The 18600-nt window shown below is 40.3% G+C and overlaps 1 protein-coding gene across 1 annotated transcript; it reads right to left on the reverse strand.

The window, feature by feature from the left end:
- Window positions 1–225: 225 nt before the first annotated feature.
- On the reverse strand, window positions 226–14898 carry mcm9 (minichromosome maintenance 9 homologous recombination repair factor). Its single transcript, XM_027284185.1, has 12 exons — window positions 14608–14898; window positions 13506–13695; window positions 12782–12947; window positions 11622–11728; window positions 10286–10492; window positions 10061–10142; window positions 3633–3833; window positions 3394–3519; window positions 2706–2825; window positions 2369–2543; window positions 1806–2008; window positions 226–829 (listed from the first exon to the last, which is right to left on the reverse strand). Exons 2-12 carry the CDS (start codon window positions 13668–13670, stop codon window positions 465–467), a joined length of 1917 nt encoding a protein of 638 aa, XP_027139986.1. The 5' UTR covers window positions 13671–13695; window positions 14608–14898; the 3' UTR covers window positions 226–464.
- Window positions 14899–18600: the final 3702 nt, after the last annotated feature.

Below are 18600 nucleotides of genomic sequence, written 5' to 3' on the forward strand. Positions count from 1 at the left end.
TCGCGTTATCTGATCGGACAAAGAGGTGAATCTCAGGTCCAGGGCCTATTTAAATAGATTTGCATATGTAAATAGGGGCATGGACAGGGAGGAGTTGCACGTGCGCTCAATTCCACGTTGATTGGGATGTACAAAAGAAACGTGCTTGGATCCATGCATATGCACACTTTGATACATCTGAATATTTTTGTGCGTACGACAGTTTCTGGGTTTTGGCGTACGCCCAATCCACGCAAGTATTCGTACATGAGGCCCCAGTTGTTTGTGTCATGGGCAAAAGTGGTAAGCCCATCACAAAACAGCAGCTTTCCCATTGGAAAGTTGCAGCCATTTCTATGGCCTACAGAGATGATACAACTTCACCTTTCTTGTGGTACAAAGTATAAACTTTGTGTTTATGGTGCTGGCCTTGCTTTGCTGCAGTACAGCCCAAAATCCTTCTTACACAATGTCACTGATTACATTTAAAACATTCTTGTGGCAGAAGACACTGCCAGTGAATATTTGAAGGCCCCAAGTCTGGATCTGGGCCAATAGTAGATAAGTATAGGAATGTTAGAGATTTTATTTTCATTTAAGACTGATTTGAAAAAGACTGAATTAGGATGAAATGTTCCATCCTCACCTTCAGCCAGTCTGCTCAGACTCTCCAACATGCGAATGGTGGTGCGGCCAGTGTTGCAGGTGTCACTCTGTCTTTGCAGCTGGTAGTAACGTGTCAAGATGCTGTTGGCCTCCTCTGACACTTGTGGCTTCAAGCATTTAATCACACTGAAATAAGCCTTCATTTTCTCCAGGGACCACAGACTAGAAGAATCAGCAGGCAGTCCTGAGAGGAAAGCAAGAGCACTGACATCTCACCTGTTTGATTATAAAGGTCTTTGTGTGATGGGACTAGGCCTGCAAAATTCTGCAAATTTTCAAAGTTGGAAACTCTCCATGAGAATTAACAGGAATTTATGGGAAAAAAATTAAAAGTTGGCTCGTAACAGGAAATATAGTTGGGGAAATATATTTAAGCATAATAACACTACCAGATTTCATGCAAGTACACCTGAATATCTATGCTAGGACACTGCTTATTGCAGGGCCATTGAGGCCACGCCCCCTACACGCACAGGTGATTTCTGAAACTGGACCACACTTTAGAGCCCAGAGCGCAAGACTAGTGAAGCACCAGGCTCAAATAAAGCCACTTGAGTCTATGGGCTACATAAAGTGAAGTAAAGATTTGATGATATTCTGGGGTAAATATATTTGATGTGTGTTATTAATATTTAACTTTAACTAAAATGTATTCATACAGTAGATAGCTATCTGATAAGTTATATGCTAAATAAGCTATATCACTAGTCATCATTTCATTGACCATTTACAAGTCTAACTTATCATCATACTAGCTTACCCCCAATTACTAAATTACCCCTAATTTCCAGTTAATTCCTATAAATTTCCATAATTCCCATGGAAAGTTTAAAATTAGTAATATTTTCAAAATTCCCCAGTTTAACTTCCCATGAAAGGTTTCTGGAAATTTACAAGAAATTTTCCAGCCCTTTGCAACCCTAGATGGGACAAAATGAATACAGTGATAATTATTACAGCATTATGTTATCATTTAAGTTGATGACAGTGATATGGTATTCAAGATTTATTTTCAGTGTATACCAACTACTGTGAATAATACTGCATGAAATGTTCAACACATGATTGACATACACAGTGCTAATGATAATACTGTAATAAAACATTTTGAAATTAGTTTTTTGTTTTTAGTATATCATTTCCAAATTAAGAGCACATACCTCTGTCCTCCAGAATAAAAGATGAGATGATGCGGTCCCACTCTGCGTTCTTGGTGTCCATGAGAACTAGAACAAGATCAAAACGACTCAGCAAAGGGCTGGCAAGAGCTACATTCACAGATAGTGGTTCGTTGGGATCATACGGTCCTTTAGGGTTGGTGGCTGCTAGGATGGTGGTTCGAGTGTTCAGCTTACACACCATACTGTAGAGAGTACAGAGAATGTAGAATAAGAGAATAGAAAAGTGGTAACACTTCATATTAAAAAAGGTACACATCAACTGTGTTCACAAAGCTGAGTCTACTTGCATCTGACCAGTCTGCAGTTCACCTGGTGGTGTTATCGGCACAACTGGGCTAAAATTTGGATTAAAAAAATACAGCAGCAGAGTACCTAAGGCTCAAATGACTGCAGCAAAGAAATGTACTGCTAGCTGTCGGTGCAGAGCGGATCCTAAAGTACAGTGTAAAACTCAATCATTCATCAGTTACATTGTGAGAACACAATAAAAAAACAGCTAACAAATCTCACTATGAGTGTGTGGACATGTATGAATGTCTTACCCAGCTTTGGCCACACTAATAGATTGTTGCTCCATAGCCTCGTGGATGCTGATGCGGTCATGTTCCTTGATGCTGTTGAATTCATCAATGCAGCACAAACCACCATCTGACAGGACCAGGGCTCCGGCCTCAAGATGCCAATCACCTCCATCTTTCACTGCTGCTACTGTCAGTCCTTCAACAATTCATATCATGTGTTAACAAATTCACTTCATACAGCTGAACATACAAAACAGATTGGATATGTTTATATGGAGCATGTGAAATTCATCATTGATGACAAATTCCTGATGAATGAGTTGAGTTATCCTGAAAGTTGACAGTAAGAAGGGCCTACCTGCACTTGTTGATCCAATTCCAGCAGTGAGTACAGAGCGAGGTATGATTTTAGCTGCATACTTCAGAAACTGAGACTTCCCTGTGCCCGGGTCACCAACAAGCAACATATGACACTCACCTGGAAATGACAAGATTAACTCCAAAGTAGGACAGCAGTGACAAAAACCAACACAAAGCAAACATTTGTCACAGCTGCCATATTCTCACTCTATTCCCTTCATTTCAATAGTCTTACCTAATCTGAGCCTGCCAGAGGCCATCAAAAGTCTTTGATATAAAATCACAGCATGATTTTTTTCTTTGGTGTTCCTCAAGTTCAATTTTCAAGTGGTCAAAAATGTTTACAGTTTGCATTTGTTACACAAAATCTGTGTAACAAATGGTACTGCAAAAACATAGATATATTGCACATGAGACTCCTTATTCATAATGTACTAAGTCCTTATACACTCTAAACTTTCAATGACTGAATAAGCACCTAAATAAAAACAATGTTTATTACATATTTATGGCTAGAAAAAGTTGACAGTGCTGAGCTGCATCTCAAATTAATCTTGCCCCGCTAAAAAAAGACCAAAAATATATTTATTATAAAAAGTGGTGGAGTGTAAGGGGGTTTCAAAAGTATCCATGACTTATTACCATTCTTAATAATAACCTTTAAATACAGGTATTGAAAGACATACCTCTGATCTTGGTCCCAGAAGAATCTACTCTCTGCACCCCGCCAGCCAACACCATGGCCACCGCCAGTTTAATTAAATACATGCCAAAAACCTGTGGGCATAGGCTCAACAAGATCTGGTTCCTAGCTGTAAAGAGAGGGGAAATTATGGAATTAATGTTTTATGAAAGCTTTTATTGGTAGGAACAACTTTTTTTCAAATTCTCAAGAATGGATGGAGTTCAAGTTCTTGCAACATACCAGCTATGGGATTGTCTTTGTAGTTATTCCAGAAGTCTTCAAATTCTTTCTGAACGTCCCTCATGGCCATAGCAGCAACAGCCTGCTGGTTGTTCACTTCTATATTGTTAGCTTTGAGGACAAGCTCCACCTCACAGCAAGTGCTATCATAAAAGGGTTTCCAGCGCTGGCACATCACCCCATATACAGTCACGTCATCTCCTAGGAGTATATCATACAGTCCAAAATTACTGAAAGCTACAGCATGAGCATGACATCATACATTGCAACTATTCAGTAAAAATAAATAATAAAAATAAATACTATGTTTTCTCATTTTATTTTTAGTCTTCATGCTGCAGTAATGCTTTGTCTTGCCACATCAGTACAAGCTCAATAATATATTTGATACAGGTATTTTGTAGAAAACAGTCTGTAATGTACTGAGTCAATATGATAGATTTCCTTCATGCACCTTCATGAAGGCAGTGCCGATTCTGAACTGAACTGGACCTCACCTTGAGTTACAGCCACACTAATGGCTGTTTGTAAGATTTGATCATATGTATTAACAAGTACGTAAGTATCACGTCTAATAGGGCTGTAGCGATACACTAATCTCACGATACGATACATGATATTCAGTCAACGATATGATTCGATACGATTACATCATTTTCTGAAAGATTTATAAAGGGACAGTGTGATTTTGGTGAAATCGTGTGAGTGTTCTATTGACTTGGATTGAATTAACTGAACTGAAAGCAGAGTCTTTTGATTGGCGAGAATAAGTCATAGATACCATCCACTAATTGGTTAAAAAAAGAAACTAGTCTGCTTAGTAACGTTTGTCCATTCGTTGACTGCGCTTTCAGCCTGTCGAACATCTATTTTTCGATTGGTCTTTTACGCTGTGACATAGAACAACAAGGAAGAAGGACACAAACCGCATAGCTCTGTCTTAAACAGAATCTCAGGAAAACAGTGCAAAAGAAAAAACCACATCTCTGTTTCGGAGATGTTCACAGATATGTAAAACTTTAGACTTTTTGGGCGGATCCGCCCAATCCTAAACCCAAAGTGGTGGGAGCACTTCTGCTTTTAAGCATGAAGGTGATGGATTTATGTACGCCGCCATTCTCTTGAATCTCCACACTCTGACGGCATACAGTAGTAGCAACTTAAAAGTTCCCGTTCAAGCCGAACGCCAGCCGGCTGGCAGCCGACTTCCAGCCGACTTCCAGCCGGCTGCCAGCCAAGTTCCGTGACTGGAGTGACCCCCCTCCTTCTCCTGGGCGTGTCTATTTTTTACTGTAACTCCACCCATTCATGTAATTACATGGTATGACCGGGAGATGGCGCTTCTCTCACAGAACTTTTTTTACAGTTGTTCTACCTGGAGATGACGTAGCTTACACACCTCGTTAGCATTCTCGTTGCAGTAATGGGCTTTTTGGTCTCCCAGTGTCACAGATCACAGAGCGGAAAATGCAGCTGGTTTGACTACTGCATACTATACAGTAGCCTTATGATTTGAGCGTGTTCATGAATTGAAATTAAATTTAAGGTGTTTATATCTAACATGTCAGCATTCACCAAATCAACAACATCTAGGCTGTTCTGTCTTTACTCGTGGTGGGCCGTTATCTGCATTAACGTGCTGCGTTAAGGTGAGACTCTTATCGGGCGATGAAAAAAAAATATCACCATTAATCTATTCTCAAAGCTGTTCCAGCCTCTCAGGTCGCTTTTTGACTTTTTTCTCCTTTGTTCGTTTTTGTTTTCTTCGCTGTAACTCTTTGGAGTCCTGATCTCTCTAGCAATGTTGTTTTAGAGAGTTTTTGAGTTTTTCTCGTGTTTTTTAAAATGCCGCTTCCACCTGGACAGCTGCCTTTGTTTACTCAGAGAAACAGCTGATCGCGCTAATGCCGGCTGGCATTGGCGCAATCAGCTGTTTGATTGGCGCGATTAATCTATGTCCATCCCCGAGTCTTTGCATAATTACAGGAGCGTCTCTTCTCTTGTGCTCGCGCCTCTCTCTCGTTTATCTGCATGTAAACAACAAACTGACCCTTAAAAAAGTTACTAAAACCGTTCGCTGCAGAGACGAGCATTTTTCTCTAAAAGTCTGTGTATTCCGCTGCAGCGGTGCCTCCATTTGCAAAGAATTGAAGAATAACAACAGCAATAATACATCCTGTTGAATATTTGATCACGGTTTGATCGTTGTGAGACGCCATTTAAACAGGGAGAATACCTGGTGATGAACAGCTCTTTGGAAACCTTTTGTTATGCAGGTATTTAAGGCACGCACGTATTTTAGGCCAGGTGCAATGGACGCTTCAGTAATTATGTACAGTGAGGACAGAATAGCCTAGATGTTGTTGATTTAAACAGTGACCATAGGCTAAATAGCCTAACCCAAAACAAACGTATATAACAAGTCTAATAATAACACAGTATTACTACGTACGTATATATATATATACACACACACATATATACACACACACACACACACACACACACACGTCATTATCAGCAAATGGAAAGAATTACGAGTGAATCAAGTATGAGGTCAAGCATGTTTGTTTTTAATAAAGTTTGCAGTATACAGGTTATGTTTTTATTCTACATGGACCCACTGTTTATTTTCCACTATGCCCCCCTTCATTATTAATAATACACCGCACAACTTTTGAAAGTCCAGAGATAAGTCTGTTGCAAAAGTCTACGGTGACTCTCGTTTGCCAAAACGTCTGTATGGCCTCGACGAGCTCCTGTTTTGTGCCTGGCTTAGCTTCCTTGCGAATAAAGTCTTTCATGGAATGCCAGACAAGCTCAATGGGATTCAAGTCCGGTGACTCTGGTGGAGTTTTCACCCAGTTGATCCCCTCGGACGCCATGTATGCTCCAGCAGCTGTGTGTTTTGGATCATTGTCCTGGAAGAAGCGATGGTCAGACCCAAAGTATGTCCTAATGTATGGTGCAGCGTGTTCTGTAATGATGGCCTCTTCAAAGTATTGACGGTCCATTATTCCCTCGAAGGTTACCATTGGACCTGCACCTTGCCGGGAAATCATTCCCCAAACATGCAGCTTCAGTGGATGTTTTGGCTGAGGCTTGGCAACGAAGTGGTCCTTCCTGTGGAAACTCTGTCTGGCGTAGTGCTCCAATGAAACTGTTGTCTCATCCGTAAAAAGAACATTATGCCAGGTCTCCCCGGAGTTGTTCCACAGAGTCGCCTGTTGCAGCCTTGCCGCTTTGTTGCGATCTTTTATCATTGGACAGAAGTTGGTCTTGCCAAATTTCCAGCCCATACTTCTGCGAGCACTGCGAATACTTGTCAGACTCAGACGAACTCCAAAATCGGACCGGATTTTGAGCTGTACTGCCGCGGCCGTCATCTCATCGTTTGCCTTTGTCATCTCGTCAATGGCAATCAGGATAGCACTGTGAAAAGAAGGATAAATTAGAAAATCCAAAAACATTACAATTGCCATACAGAATGTGAATTCTATACATTGTTATCGGCCTTTGTTTGTTTTACATTTATCCATTGATATGAAACTTACTTGTGCATTTTTCTCGGACATGAGCGGCGGGGTTGTGGCTCCTTGTAGTGCTTTCTTATCGCTCTTTCTGAAACTTTGATGCCCCGTGCTGCTAAATTTTTCCGGATCTCTCGCGTTGATTGTCCATTAGCTCGCATGTGACGCACTTGCTGGGAACTCTCCTTGTTGATGCGTGTCATCTCGACAGTTTAGAGGCTCTGCATCTGACAGTGTCTATATATGCATATGTAATTAGGCATATGTAAATGATGTGTTGTGAACGAACACGCCCACACCAAGTCCCCGAAAGGACGACCCTGAGACGCAGCGCGCTGGCTTCAGTCGCTGAAGGACATTTGCATTGTGTATATATATATATACAGTATATATATATTATTGTTTCATTATTAGAAGTGTATTAGACTTTAGAAGTGTTATTATACGTTTGTTTTGTTTGATTTGCATGCGTGCCTTTGCACTTAAATACATAACAATTGCAAAAAAGATTCTTGCTTCATGGAGTTTTCTTTACGCCTGTGGGATTAACAGAAACTTGTTGCTTCAAGAAGTTCCATTTAGCCATAATAATAACCACGACGCTGCCAGTAAACACAGTAAAGACGTCATCCTCCAGGTATTCGTGACTACACATTGAGAATTAATGAGCTCACACACGTCAGCACGAAATGAGTGAATGAGTGAACGTCAGATTAAGCACAATATGACGTTTGGGTTTTTGTTTTGTAAATAACTTCGTTTGCTTTAAAACCACAGGTCTCTCAGTCCTGACTTCTCCTAAATATATGTCTCTGTCATCACATCATCACAACACATGATGGTTTCGTAAGCGTATACTGCAAACTTTATTAAAACCAAACATACTTGACTTATTTCACACTTGATTCACCCGTAATTTTTTCCATTTACGCTTTACGCTATTTAGCCTATGGTCACTGTTTAAATCAACAACATCTAGGCTATTCTGTCCTCACTGTACATAATTACTGAAGCGTCCATTGCACCACTAGCCACATCACAAGGCTACTGTATAGTACACAGTACTCATACAGTACCAGCTGCATTTTCCGCTCTGATCTGTGTGACACTGTGGGACAAAAAAGCCCATCAAGTGCAAACAAAAGGTTGAGCAATGAGAATGCTTATGAGGTGTTTGTGGGGTTTACCTGGCCTAAAATACGTGCGTGCCTTAAATACCTGCATAACAAAGGGCCTCCAAAGGGCTGTTAATCACCAGGTATTCTCCCTCTTTAAATGGCGTCTCACAACGATCAAACCGTGATCAAATATTCAACAGGATGTATTATTGCTGTTGTTATTCTTCAATTCTTTTTGCAAATGGAGGCACCGCTGCAGCGGAATACACAGACTTTTAGAGAAAAATGCTCGTCTCTGCAGCGAACAGTTTTAGTAACTTTTTTAAGGGTCAGTTTGTTGTTTACATGCAGATAAACGAGAGAGAGGCGCGAGCACAAGAGAAGAGACGCTCCTGTAATTACATAAAGACTAGTGGTGGACATAGATCAGTGGTCAGGAACCTATGGCTCGCGAGCCAGATGTGGCTCTTTTGATGACTGCATCTGGCTCGCAGACAGAGGTGAAAGTAAGCCGGTACTGTCCGGTACTGCGTACCATAAAGCATCCCTCATTCAGAACCAGTCACGGACGCACTCTGGGTCAGAAAATAGATCCACTAGCAATATGCAGTCTTAAAAACTACTTTGTCTGTTTAAAGATTCATTTGAACTCATTCCGAATAGTTTCTGAAGTGTCCGTGCTGTGTTTTAGTCCATGCTGGACGGAGCCAGACCCCGGTGGTCTCCTCTGCGCCCAGCTTTCGACAAGTCACATTAATGTTATGAGGTATTTTATTTATTATTGGTTAACTGTTTACCAAATCAACAACATCTAGGCTATTCTGTCCTCACTGTACATCATTACTGAAGCTCTTCTCCTGCGCACTCTCTCTCTCTGTCGCTAATCTGCATGCATCCATCATACTGTGCAGTATACTGTACTATCAATATGGCCACTATGGCGTTCAGAGGAATACTCAGAAATCGACCGTGTTTCATACTGCAGACTTCAGAAAGCATCACACAGATATAACTCTTAAAAACAGAGTTTTCTTTAATACAAAGTTTATGTTGGCCTCAGTGTTATCTTATCAAAACTGTTTTTTTCCCCATCAACTGATCCGCGGAACACTTGGTGCTGTGGGGGGCGATATGAATGGATCATGATCCTTTGCAACACAAGCCACATCCATGACTGTGCTCTGTCTCAGCTGATCGGGTCACCGCTCACCCCAGCATATCTGTCCAGATGTGTCTTTAGACAGTCTACGGTGAGAGCGGAACATCACTGCTCCTCCCCGTGGACAAATGAGGCATTGCAGCTGGTTTTCACACTGACTGCTTAGGGGCGTTTCCAGTCGGGGCCTCACTGACTACGTCATCGCGGGGGATTACATTCCAGCCACGGACTGTGAGAGGACCGTCACAGGACCTTCGCAGGTCCTGTGACGGTCCCGTCACGGAAACACGGGAACTTTTAAGTTGCTACATCTGTAAACAGGAAGAGGAAGATGTTGGCGTCTGTGTAAAGAGAGTATCTAGTCGGGTAACTTGCTAGAAATCCTCTAGAGCGAGACTAGTGGCTGGCTGACCTAATCGCTCTTCCTGCAAAGCCAACGGGGAGAAATGGGCAGCGAGTAGAGTGCCAGGCGTAACACGGGGGATTTGAATGGGACTTAATGTATCAATACCCGTGGCTGAAAAATTTATACTTCCTGGGGAAACAAAATATCGATATATATCGCAGGATCGATAAAATTGTTCCGCCTTAACATTTAACCTTGCTATTTGCAATTCTTACCAGATTTACAACTGTCGACCAAGTCATCTTCCAGAACCACCACCATCGACCGAGGAATACTGCCCACTGACAGCCTCTGTACCTGTGGTGGAAAGATTTACAGTGACCAAATGTACAATCCATATTTGAGACATTTTGATCTGAAGACAACGATAACAAGACCATAATAAAGAACAGTTTGTTTGGTAAATAAAACAATGACGATCACATGCTTAATTGCCCTACTTGCTCTTGTATCTTGATTTCCTGGTAGTCCCTGCAAGCAGCAGGCTCAGATCCTCCAGACAGACAGCCGAATTTGTACGAGTTACAGCCAGTAGGATTAGGACAGGTCACCGGTTGGGCAAAGGTATAAAACTGCTCAAAATCAGCCTGCACCATGAAAACATGACGACACTTTGTGCACATGTAATCCCGTTCATATTCCAGAACCTATGAGAGGTGGAAAAGGCACTGATTCAAAGTACTCAACTCAACCCCCCCAAAAAAAAAAAAACTGGTAACACTCACATGTAACTACGTACACATCTGTGGCCTCATTATTTAACCACATGACTGCAGCAAATTACTATTACTATTACTTGTTCTAATTACTAAACCATAAAGATATCTAAATTTGGTTGACCTTCTTCATCAGCAGTCTGTTGTTTAAGGTCAGTAAAAACAAGTCATGTTTGAATTACAATCCACAACAGAAGCTGAACCATGTGTAGTGGAGGGCTTGTTGTGAATGGCCAACCAACCAACCAAACTTTGCTTGTCATCTTCCAACCTAGAAATTCACGTATCTACTTTGGTGATCCTAGTGCCAGTTTTACACAAAGACTTAATGCCGTTTTTCATGTCATTCATTAGGGTTGACCCTGAAAATCAATGATTAGTCAGTCACAAACTAACAAGAGAGGAGCAACAGCATGCAACCTTTACAAACCAAGTCTTGAAATGGCCACAAACCACAACTAACCCTAACCCACCCTAACACTAAACCACTATCAACTGTTGCGTGATAGAAACAGATGTCAGCATGACTCCGGACACCAAGGCAGCTCGACTCTTGTCTATTGGCGCTCCATGGTGCACTGGGATTTTATAACTGAACTATGATGCATGCATTTACTTTGTCTGACTGTGTGGAAAGCTGATCACATTACAGATGATGAACAAAGGCATTGAAATGTAAGGTAGGCTAAAACACAAGACTTCTGATGTAACAGGCAAAGTAAAGCAAGAAAGGAATAACCTTCTGACTTCTTCTCATATCAGCGATTCAATTCAAGTCCAGGTACCACTTATTACCACCAGTTAATCATTTCTTATGTACCTCACTTACCAACCATCTGTCTCTTAACCAATTTATTATTCCACTTAGCTCATAACCTCTACATTGCTTTTCACATGTAAACATCTCATCTCATTATTCTCATGTCTAACTGATCACCTGATTTTGAACTGATGGATTATAAATGACTGTGTGTGTGTGTGTTCCACCCCTTGGAAAATACACTGCTCATGTAACAATTTCAATCTACAATTTTGAAACTGAATTTGTGCCTACTGTTACCTTGGTAACACCGGTGCGTATGACAGTACCAGTGACAGACAAAAAGTGTCCTACATCTCTGGATCTGGGAATGGTGTCTCTGGTCAGCTCTGGACATACTGGCAGACCTGTGCACACATATGCAAATCAACAAACAACAGAGAAGTAAAGTAAATTGATTTATATACATAACAGGGTATGAACTTGGGCCAACAAGTGCCTGTCTAATACAGTCTTGTGTCTGTGTATGTGTGTGCATTTTACATTTGCATCTTTCACAGATTACATCACATCTTTTTCTGTTTCTCTGCAGCAGAGCTTTGGGATCAGTAAAATGCCTTTTGATTTCATCATATTGTTTTAAAGGTCATATTGACATATATACTTTTAACAACCCCCAGGGTCATGATACATTTTCTAAAATAATGGAACTCTATGCTGCTTTATTGTGACAAAACCCCTACTGAGGCAATGCTTGTGCTTTAGCCTGCAAACATTGTCTAGTCCACTCCATGATCCTCAGCCTCAGAAAAACAGCTAAACCCAATAGTCTGCGGTACATTAACTAAAAACAATTATCTTTAACCTCACCATCTCCAAGCATGTTGGTGAAAATATGGTGGCTGTAAAATGTCCAAAAATGTAGAAGGCCCTCTCTAAAGCCAGTGTTTGGTTTGTCTGTTCTGGACTACTCTAGAAAAATGCTGGTGCAGCATAGTGCGAGCTGCTTCTTGTGTTACTCTGCTGGCCACAGTACTGTAAATCACATTGCACACTGCTGGATGAACTTTTCAGTGACACTAATACCACAAGTATTTTTTCTGCATTATATGCCAGAAAAAGTAGAGTTTTCATACTGGCACATTAAATAGGCCATTATCGATGCAGAGCTCTAATCTTCACAGTACGTCACCTGACATTTTTTTTTATCTATGGCATTTGCATGTAAAATGACATGATCTTGCTAATATAACTAGCAAACACTGGCAGAAAGTCACATGCGAAAAGCAATAACAATAATGTGAAATAATGTGAAATGACTTGATAACACATTGGCATCTTATTTATATGCCATTTGCTGATACCAGGCTGATCTGAACAACCACAAATCTTTACAATGCAAGCTTTGAGCAACACCTGTAACATCTGACCATCATTGCCAGTGCAGTTGGATGTCTAACCTGTGATGCGGGCATGAAGAGTGTATCTCATTCTGTGCTCCTTTGATCCTTGTCCACTATTGTGTTTGGGAGAGGCATTCTTTGATAACTCCATGGCTGTTCTGTGCAACACTTTATCAAATATAGCCAGGACATCATTGGGGAAGGCGTTGAAATAGTCCCCAACCTGCAAAAGTTTGTAGAGATACTGTGTAATTAGTGCAATCACAGATTCAATGATTAGGTGTACTAAAAATTACTACTCTGAACACATCAACTGAAGTGTCGTGCAGGGTAATCTCTAAACAGATACCTGCATGCTGTGGTATGTATACAGCCATATCACTCTAAAACACATCTTATCACTCTCAGATTACAATTCTACTAATACTTAGCTACATCTTGGCTGATTCAATGAGCATTTATTCTTCTTCTTATCGATAGTACTGAATAGTTACTGTACTGTCATACTGTGTATTTTACATGTTCAGTCGTCCATATTAAAAAGGTCCAAGTAAAATGTAATTAAAAAGTAATTTCATGAATCAGACCTGGTGTTACATATATAAAGAGAACTGTCTTAGTAATACATGATAACAGAACAAAGTTTATTTAACTTAACATTTGATGTTTTTACATGTCATTACATATAATTTATTGTGTACTTTTATTATTATCACATTGGTTTTAACCAAATTACAAAGCTTTAGATAAACATACTAACCCTAACCCCCCCCCCAATTACCTCCATATTGGCTTCAAACAATGTCATGGCATTGACAACAACAGGGTGATGGTTTTCTTCAACACTATCTGCAACAAGCTGCAGAATGTCTTCATGATGATGTTCTTTCAGATAGATTTCAAACACACGGCCAATCAGGGCTTCCTGTTCTGGGCTTATCGACATAGTGAAGATGACAAGTTCTGAACCCCTGGAAAATGTGAAAAGAACACGGTATGGTCATGGATGAACATCAGTATAACCTGAGATCATACAAATACCACGTTCATTAGAGTTAAACAATTGATCAACAATTGGTTGATGTTTGGCTGTTAGCAAAGTTGTCGACTCGCTAGTTTTTGATCAGAAGTAATGTAATCAAAACAAATACTCGAGTACAGCTGAACATATTTAGCACAGTGGGATTACACTCTGAGATCATGCAATCGTTTCTACGTGATGTTTCTTGAATACATTTTCTGATAATATTTTTGCTTCCATATTTTGAATGAAGAACTTTTACTTACTAATGAAAGGAACTCTTGTGTTGTATTCTTGGTATCTGTCAGTGCTGTTATATTTAGTCAGGGACGTATGACATCCATCAGTCACAGCATAACAGTGACAGGTTGGATTTCTTAACAGCTATGATTTATCAACAGAGGCAGGCTCTGAAAGCACAGCTGTCATTCATATCATGTTTATATCAGTTTCATTGAGCTTGAAATATCCTACTTTTAATGGGATATGGCACTTGGATAAATGGGCTGTGAATAGTAATGTATTAAGTTAACTTAAGACTTGTTAGGGTCACTGTGTGCATGGAAGCACACCCAGATGTGCCTGACTAAAATCTCTTTTTTAAACGTATTAAGTAAATATTATTAAAGGCAGCTGGTAATAATTTAGCCATATTAAATCGTATATAAAAACAGGGTCGTTGCCTGGCCTCATGACACATGTATCTGTTCGCATATACCGACACTGTAGCTGTTAACCTGAACGTTTTAACAGCTACAACCGAACCCATGATATGCGCTCGCGCAGGGTCGTTACCGTAACACTGTCATACGAAGCTAACTGTGACACTGTTCTTATACAGACAAAAAGCTTTTCTACATACCGTATCAAAACAGTTCTTCGCGCACCAGCTTAGCTCCCTCCATCGATGTAAACAAGACTTGTATTTCGCGGGCAAAGTTCTGCTGGTTTCCCCGAATCATGGACAGTGTGAGTGTACCGGACCTAAAGATGGCGCCTAGTCTATCCAATGAGAACGCTCGCCTGCAAGAGATGCTGGCTGCAGACCTCCACTGCCAGGCCCCTCCGCTGTCAGGCCCGGAAAGGAACGGCATACATTTCAAAATAAAACTGCAGACCTCCACTTTCAGGCCCAGAAATGCAAGGGATACATTTCAAAATAAAATCGTGAATTCGTGAATGCACTTCCGGTTGAATCGTTTTGCTAACAAATGAATTAATTAGTAAACAATGACATAAAAACATTTATAATCATCACTTTAAAAGTTACATACGTTGTTTTTGGTGCCTGATTGTTTCCCAGATATATTAGTATGTGTGTGAATGGGTGTATAAGAGACATTAACTTAAAGCACTTTATAGATAGGCGCTTTATGAAGTTAGTCCATTTCCTTGTATTAGTTTACGGGCAGATCTGCCACATCCAATATGGCGGACACGTTAACGTAACGCAGCAACGGACCAACCCGCTGAAAATCATTTTCATCTGAAAATGAAAATGACCCTCTCAAAATGTCCTCTCCGCCTCCCCACCTCCCAAAAAACGTCATCACTTCCGGGCCTGACAGTGGAGGTGCGTGACAGTGGAGGTCTGCAGCCAGGTGCCTCTCCTCGCCTCTGCTTCTTCTGCTTCTTCTTTGGTGTTTTACGGCAGTCGGCATCGTTATAGTTGCATATACTGCCCTCTTCTGGACCTTACTTCTTCACTACTTAATTTTCTTTTCCTTTTAAAATTCTTTTTATTAACCCAGTTAAACAAGATATCCCAGTATGATTTTCCTCCCTTCTCTACATTTCCCACATTCTATTATACTTTTGACACTTTTCTCCACTGCTCCTGTCCTCCACAGCCTGCCATCATCTCTTCCCTCTCCCTTTCATATCCATGACATTCAACCATCACATGCTCCACTGTCTCTCTCCCCACAGCTACATAGACCAGTTGGATGTTTCCCTACTATGTTGAGTGTGCTACTCAATCTACTGTGCCCTATTCTTAGTCTGCTCATTGTCACCTGTTCCACTCTGATACCTCCACAACACCCCACCTCTCCTACTTCATCTTGTAGTTTATATAAATGTCTCCCCTTTTCCTGGATTTTCCAATATTGTTTACATTGATTAATTATTTCTTTCCATATTAAACTTTTCCCTTCTGCTTTTGATAATTTTATTTTCATTTCCACCTTCTCTTTCTTTGCTGCCTCCTTTGCCATTTGATCAGCTTTTTCATTCCCCTGTATTCGTAAATGGGCTGGTACCCACATGAATGTTATTTCTCTCCCCTGCTGTGCTAATCTGGATGTTCTCAACATTATTTCATATAATATTTCCCGATGTGATTTTGCTGTTCTGTTTTTAATGCTTAAGAGTGATGAGATTGAATCGCTACATATGATTATCTTCCTATCCGCCCTGTCCTCCACCCATTCTGTTGCCAATACTATTGCACATAGTTCCCTGCATATAAACTAAAGATCTGAAGTTCTTTTTAATACTTTGTTATATGACTAGGAACACTACTGCTGCACGTGTTCTCTGTTTGTCCTGTTTTGGTTCTTTTGATCCATTGTATATAAGTACATATATTCCCCATACTTTCATCTGTAAGTTTATAAATTCTGTACCAAGTCCACTGTTTTATTTCTTCTTTTAATGTAGGAGTCTAGCTCGATCTACCCATAGACATATATACATAGACATATATACATAGACACCGCATTGAGCAGGTTGGTCGTTGGTCGCGATACATCAACGGGTCCGCCATATTGGATGTGGCAGATCTGCCCGTAAACTAATACAAGGAAATGGACTGAACTTCATAAAGCGCCTTTCTACAAAGTTCTTTAAGTTAATGCCTCTTATACACCCATTCACACACACACTAATACAGTGGCATCACTAGGCCTATTTTAAGGGGGCTTCAGCTCCCCTAAAATATTCTCAAGCCCCCCTAAATAATTTGGTGGTGTTTTATTATTATTTTTATTTATTAATTTTTTTTTCACAAAAAATGCCTATTTATACAATACAAGTGGCCAAATATGAGTTTAAACCAATAATCATAAAACTGTCATTATTCACTTAAATATGACATAAATCTCATTTCATCGGGTACGGTAAGAGAGCCCCTTCAGTGCGTCATTATACAATCCATTCCACTTTTTCATATAGAGAACGCCCACATCCATTCATCCTTTCCATGCGACCCTGCTCACTGCCGCTTGCGTGTTTACCTCTGAAGTACACAGAGCCGAACCTCACAGCGGCAAGAGCAGAACGCGAACGCATGGGTGAAGGATGGACATTAGACCTTTTTCAAGAAGTAAGCATTCATCACTGCGGTGGAGTAACACTAGCTAACAGCAGAAAAGTTCCATGTAATTAATAAACCAAAAGTGTTCCGTGTTTGAATCCCAGCTGGCCAGCTCTGAAAGTTCCTAGCTGCTGCTAGCTAGTTGAGATGACTTCTGTTAACCATTCCCGCTAGGGCAAGACAAATGGGGGTTGAGACCAAGTTTCATTCCTGGTTTAAGGGCTCCACATTGGTGCAGATTTCTAGTTTTCTGCAGGTGGAGGGGAAAATAGGATGGGTGAAAGAGGGCAGGGGAGTTAACCATCGTGATGGCCTGGTTTATGAAGATGTTGGTAAGTCTAGGGGTGGGTTTAGAGAACAGTCTTCTCCTGTAAATGTTTCCATGATGATGAGTTATGAAACACTTGCCCTCTTCATTTTGTGCAGGTATGTATGGCACTGCAATTGTTTTTATTTGTATTTTAGCACAATTTAACTGGTGTTGTTTACTGGTAAAGCAGCTGAAGGTGTATGGAGGCGTCATCGTCTTAGATTAATCAATTGATTGACAAAGCTTTAATGGGCGCTCTGAAAAAATTTTTCGGCGTGCGCATAGCGGCGAATAATTTTCTCCCTATGGGCTAAGCCACCCCAGTTTCTTAAACCTAGTGACGTCCTGCACTAATATACGGGGAAACAAACAGGCACCAAAAACAACATATGTAACTTTTAAAGTGATGATTATAAATGTTTACTCCTTATGTAAGCACCAAACCAACGTATGTATTTTTCTAATGCGGAATGGTTTACAGCTACTCATGTGAACACTGTTACTGTGGATATAATATTGAAATATTTTATTTTAAAGTTTAATCTGTGTCATAAATATGAACACACACACACACACATGATACATAGAGTACAGACAAACACATACACACACACACACACACACACACACACACTATATATATATATATGTGTGTGTGTGTGTGTGTACTATACGTATGTATGATATATGTTCACGTGTAATGTACCTTTAGTCCTCTTTATTCAGAAAACCCTCATGTCACATCTACATTTCAGGATCTGGTTATTATAGACACAGATTAAATGTTAATATAAATATTTCAATATTTATCATCACAGTAACAGTGTTACACACAGTAGTAGCTGTAAACACTCAGCATTAAAAAATACATACGTTGGTTGGGTGCTTACATAAGGAGTAAACATTTATAATCATCACTTTAAAAGTTACATACTTGTTTTTTGGTGCCTGTTTCCCAGATATATAGTTGTGTGGGAATGGGTGTATAAGAGGCATTAACTTAAAGAATTGTAGAAAGGCGCTTTATGAAGTTCAGTCCATTTCCTGTTATTAGTTTAGGGGCAGATCTGCCACGCAATATGGCGGCTATGTATATATGTCTATGGCAAAACAGTAAACAGTCCCTGTGTGTAAGAATGCATTCTGAAGAATCTGAAGCTCATATGAAGTTTCAGCAGTCTGTGGTAGACAAATAAAGTATCATCAAATTTTACCATCTATTTAGTATG

Source organism: Larimichthys crocea, chromosome XI (genome assembly GCF_000972845.2).
Source record: "Larimichthys crocea isolate SSNF chromosome XI, L_crocea_2.0, whole genome shotgun sequence".
Classification (NCBI taxonomy): domain Eukaryota; kingdom Metazoa; phylum Chordata; class Actinopteri; family Sciaenidae; genus Larimichthys; species Larimichthys crocea.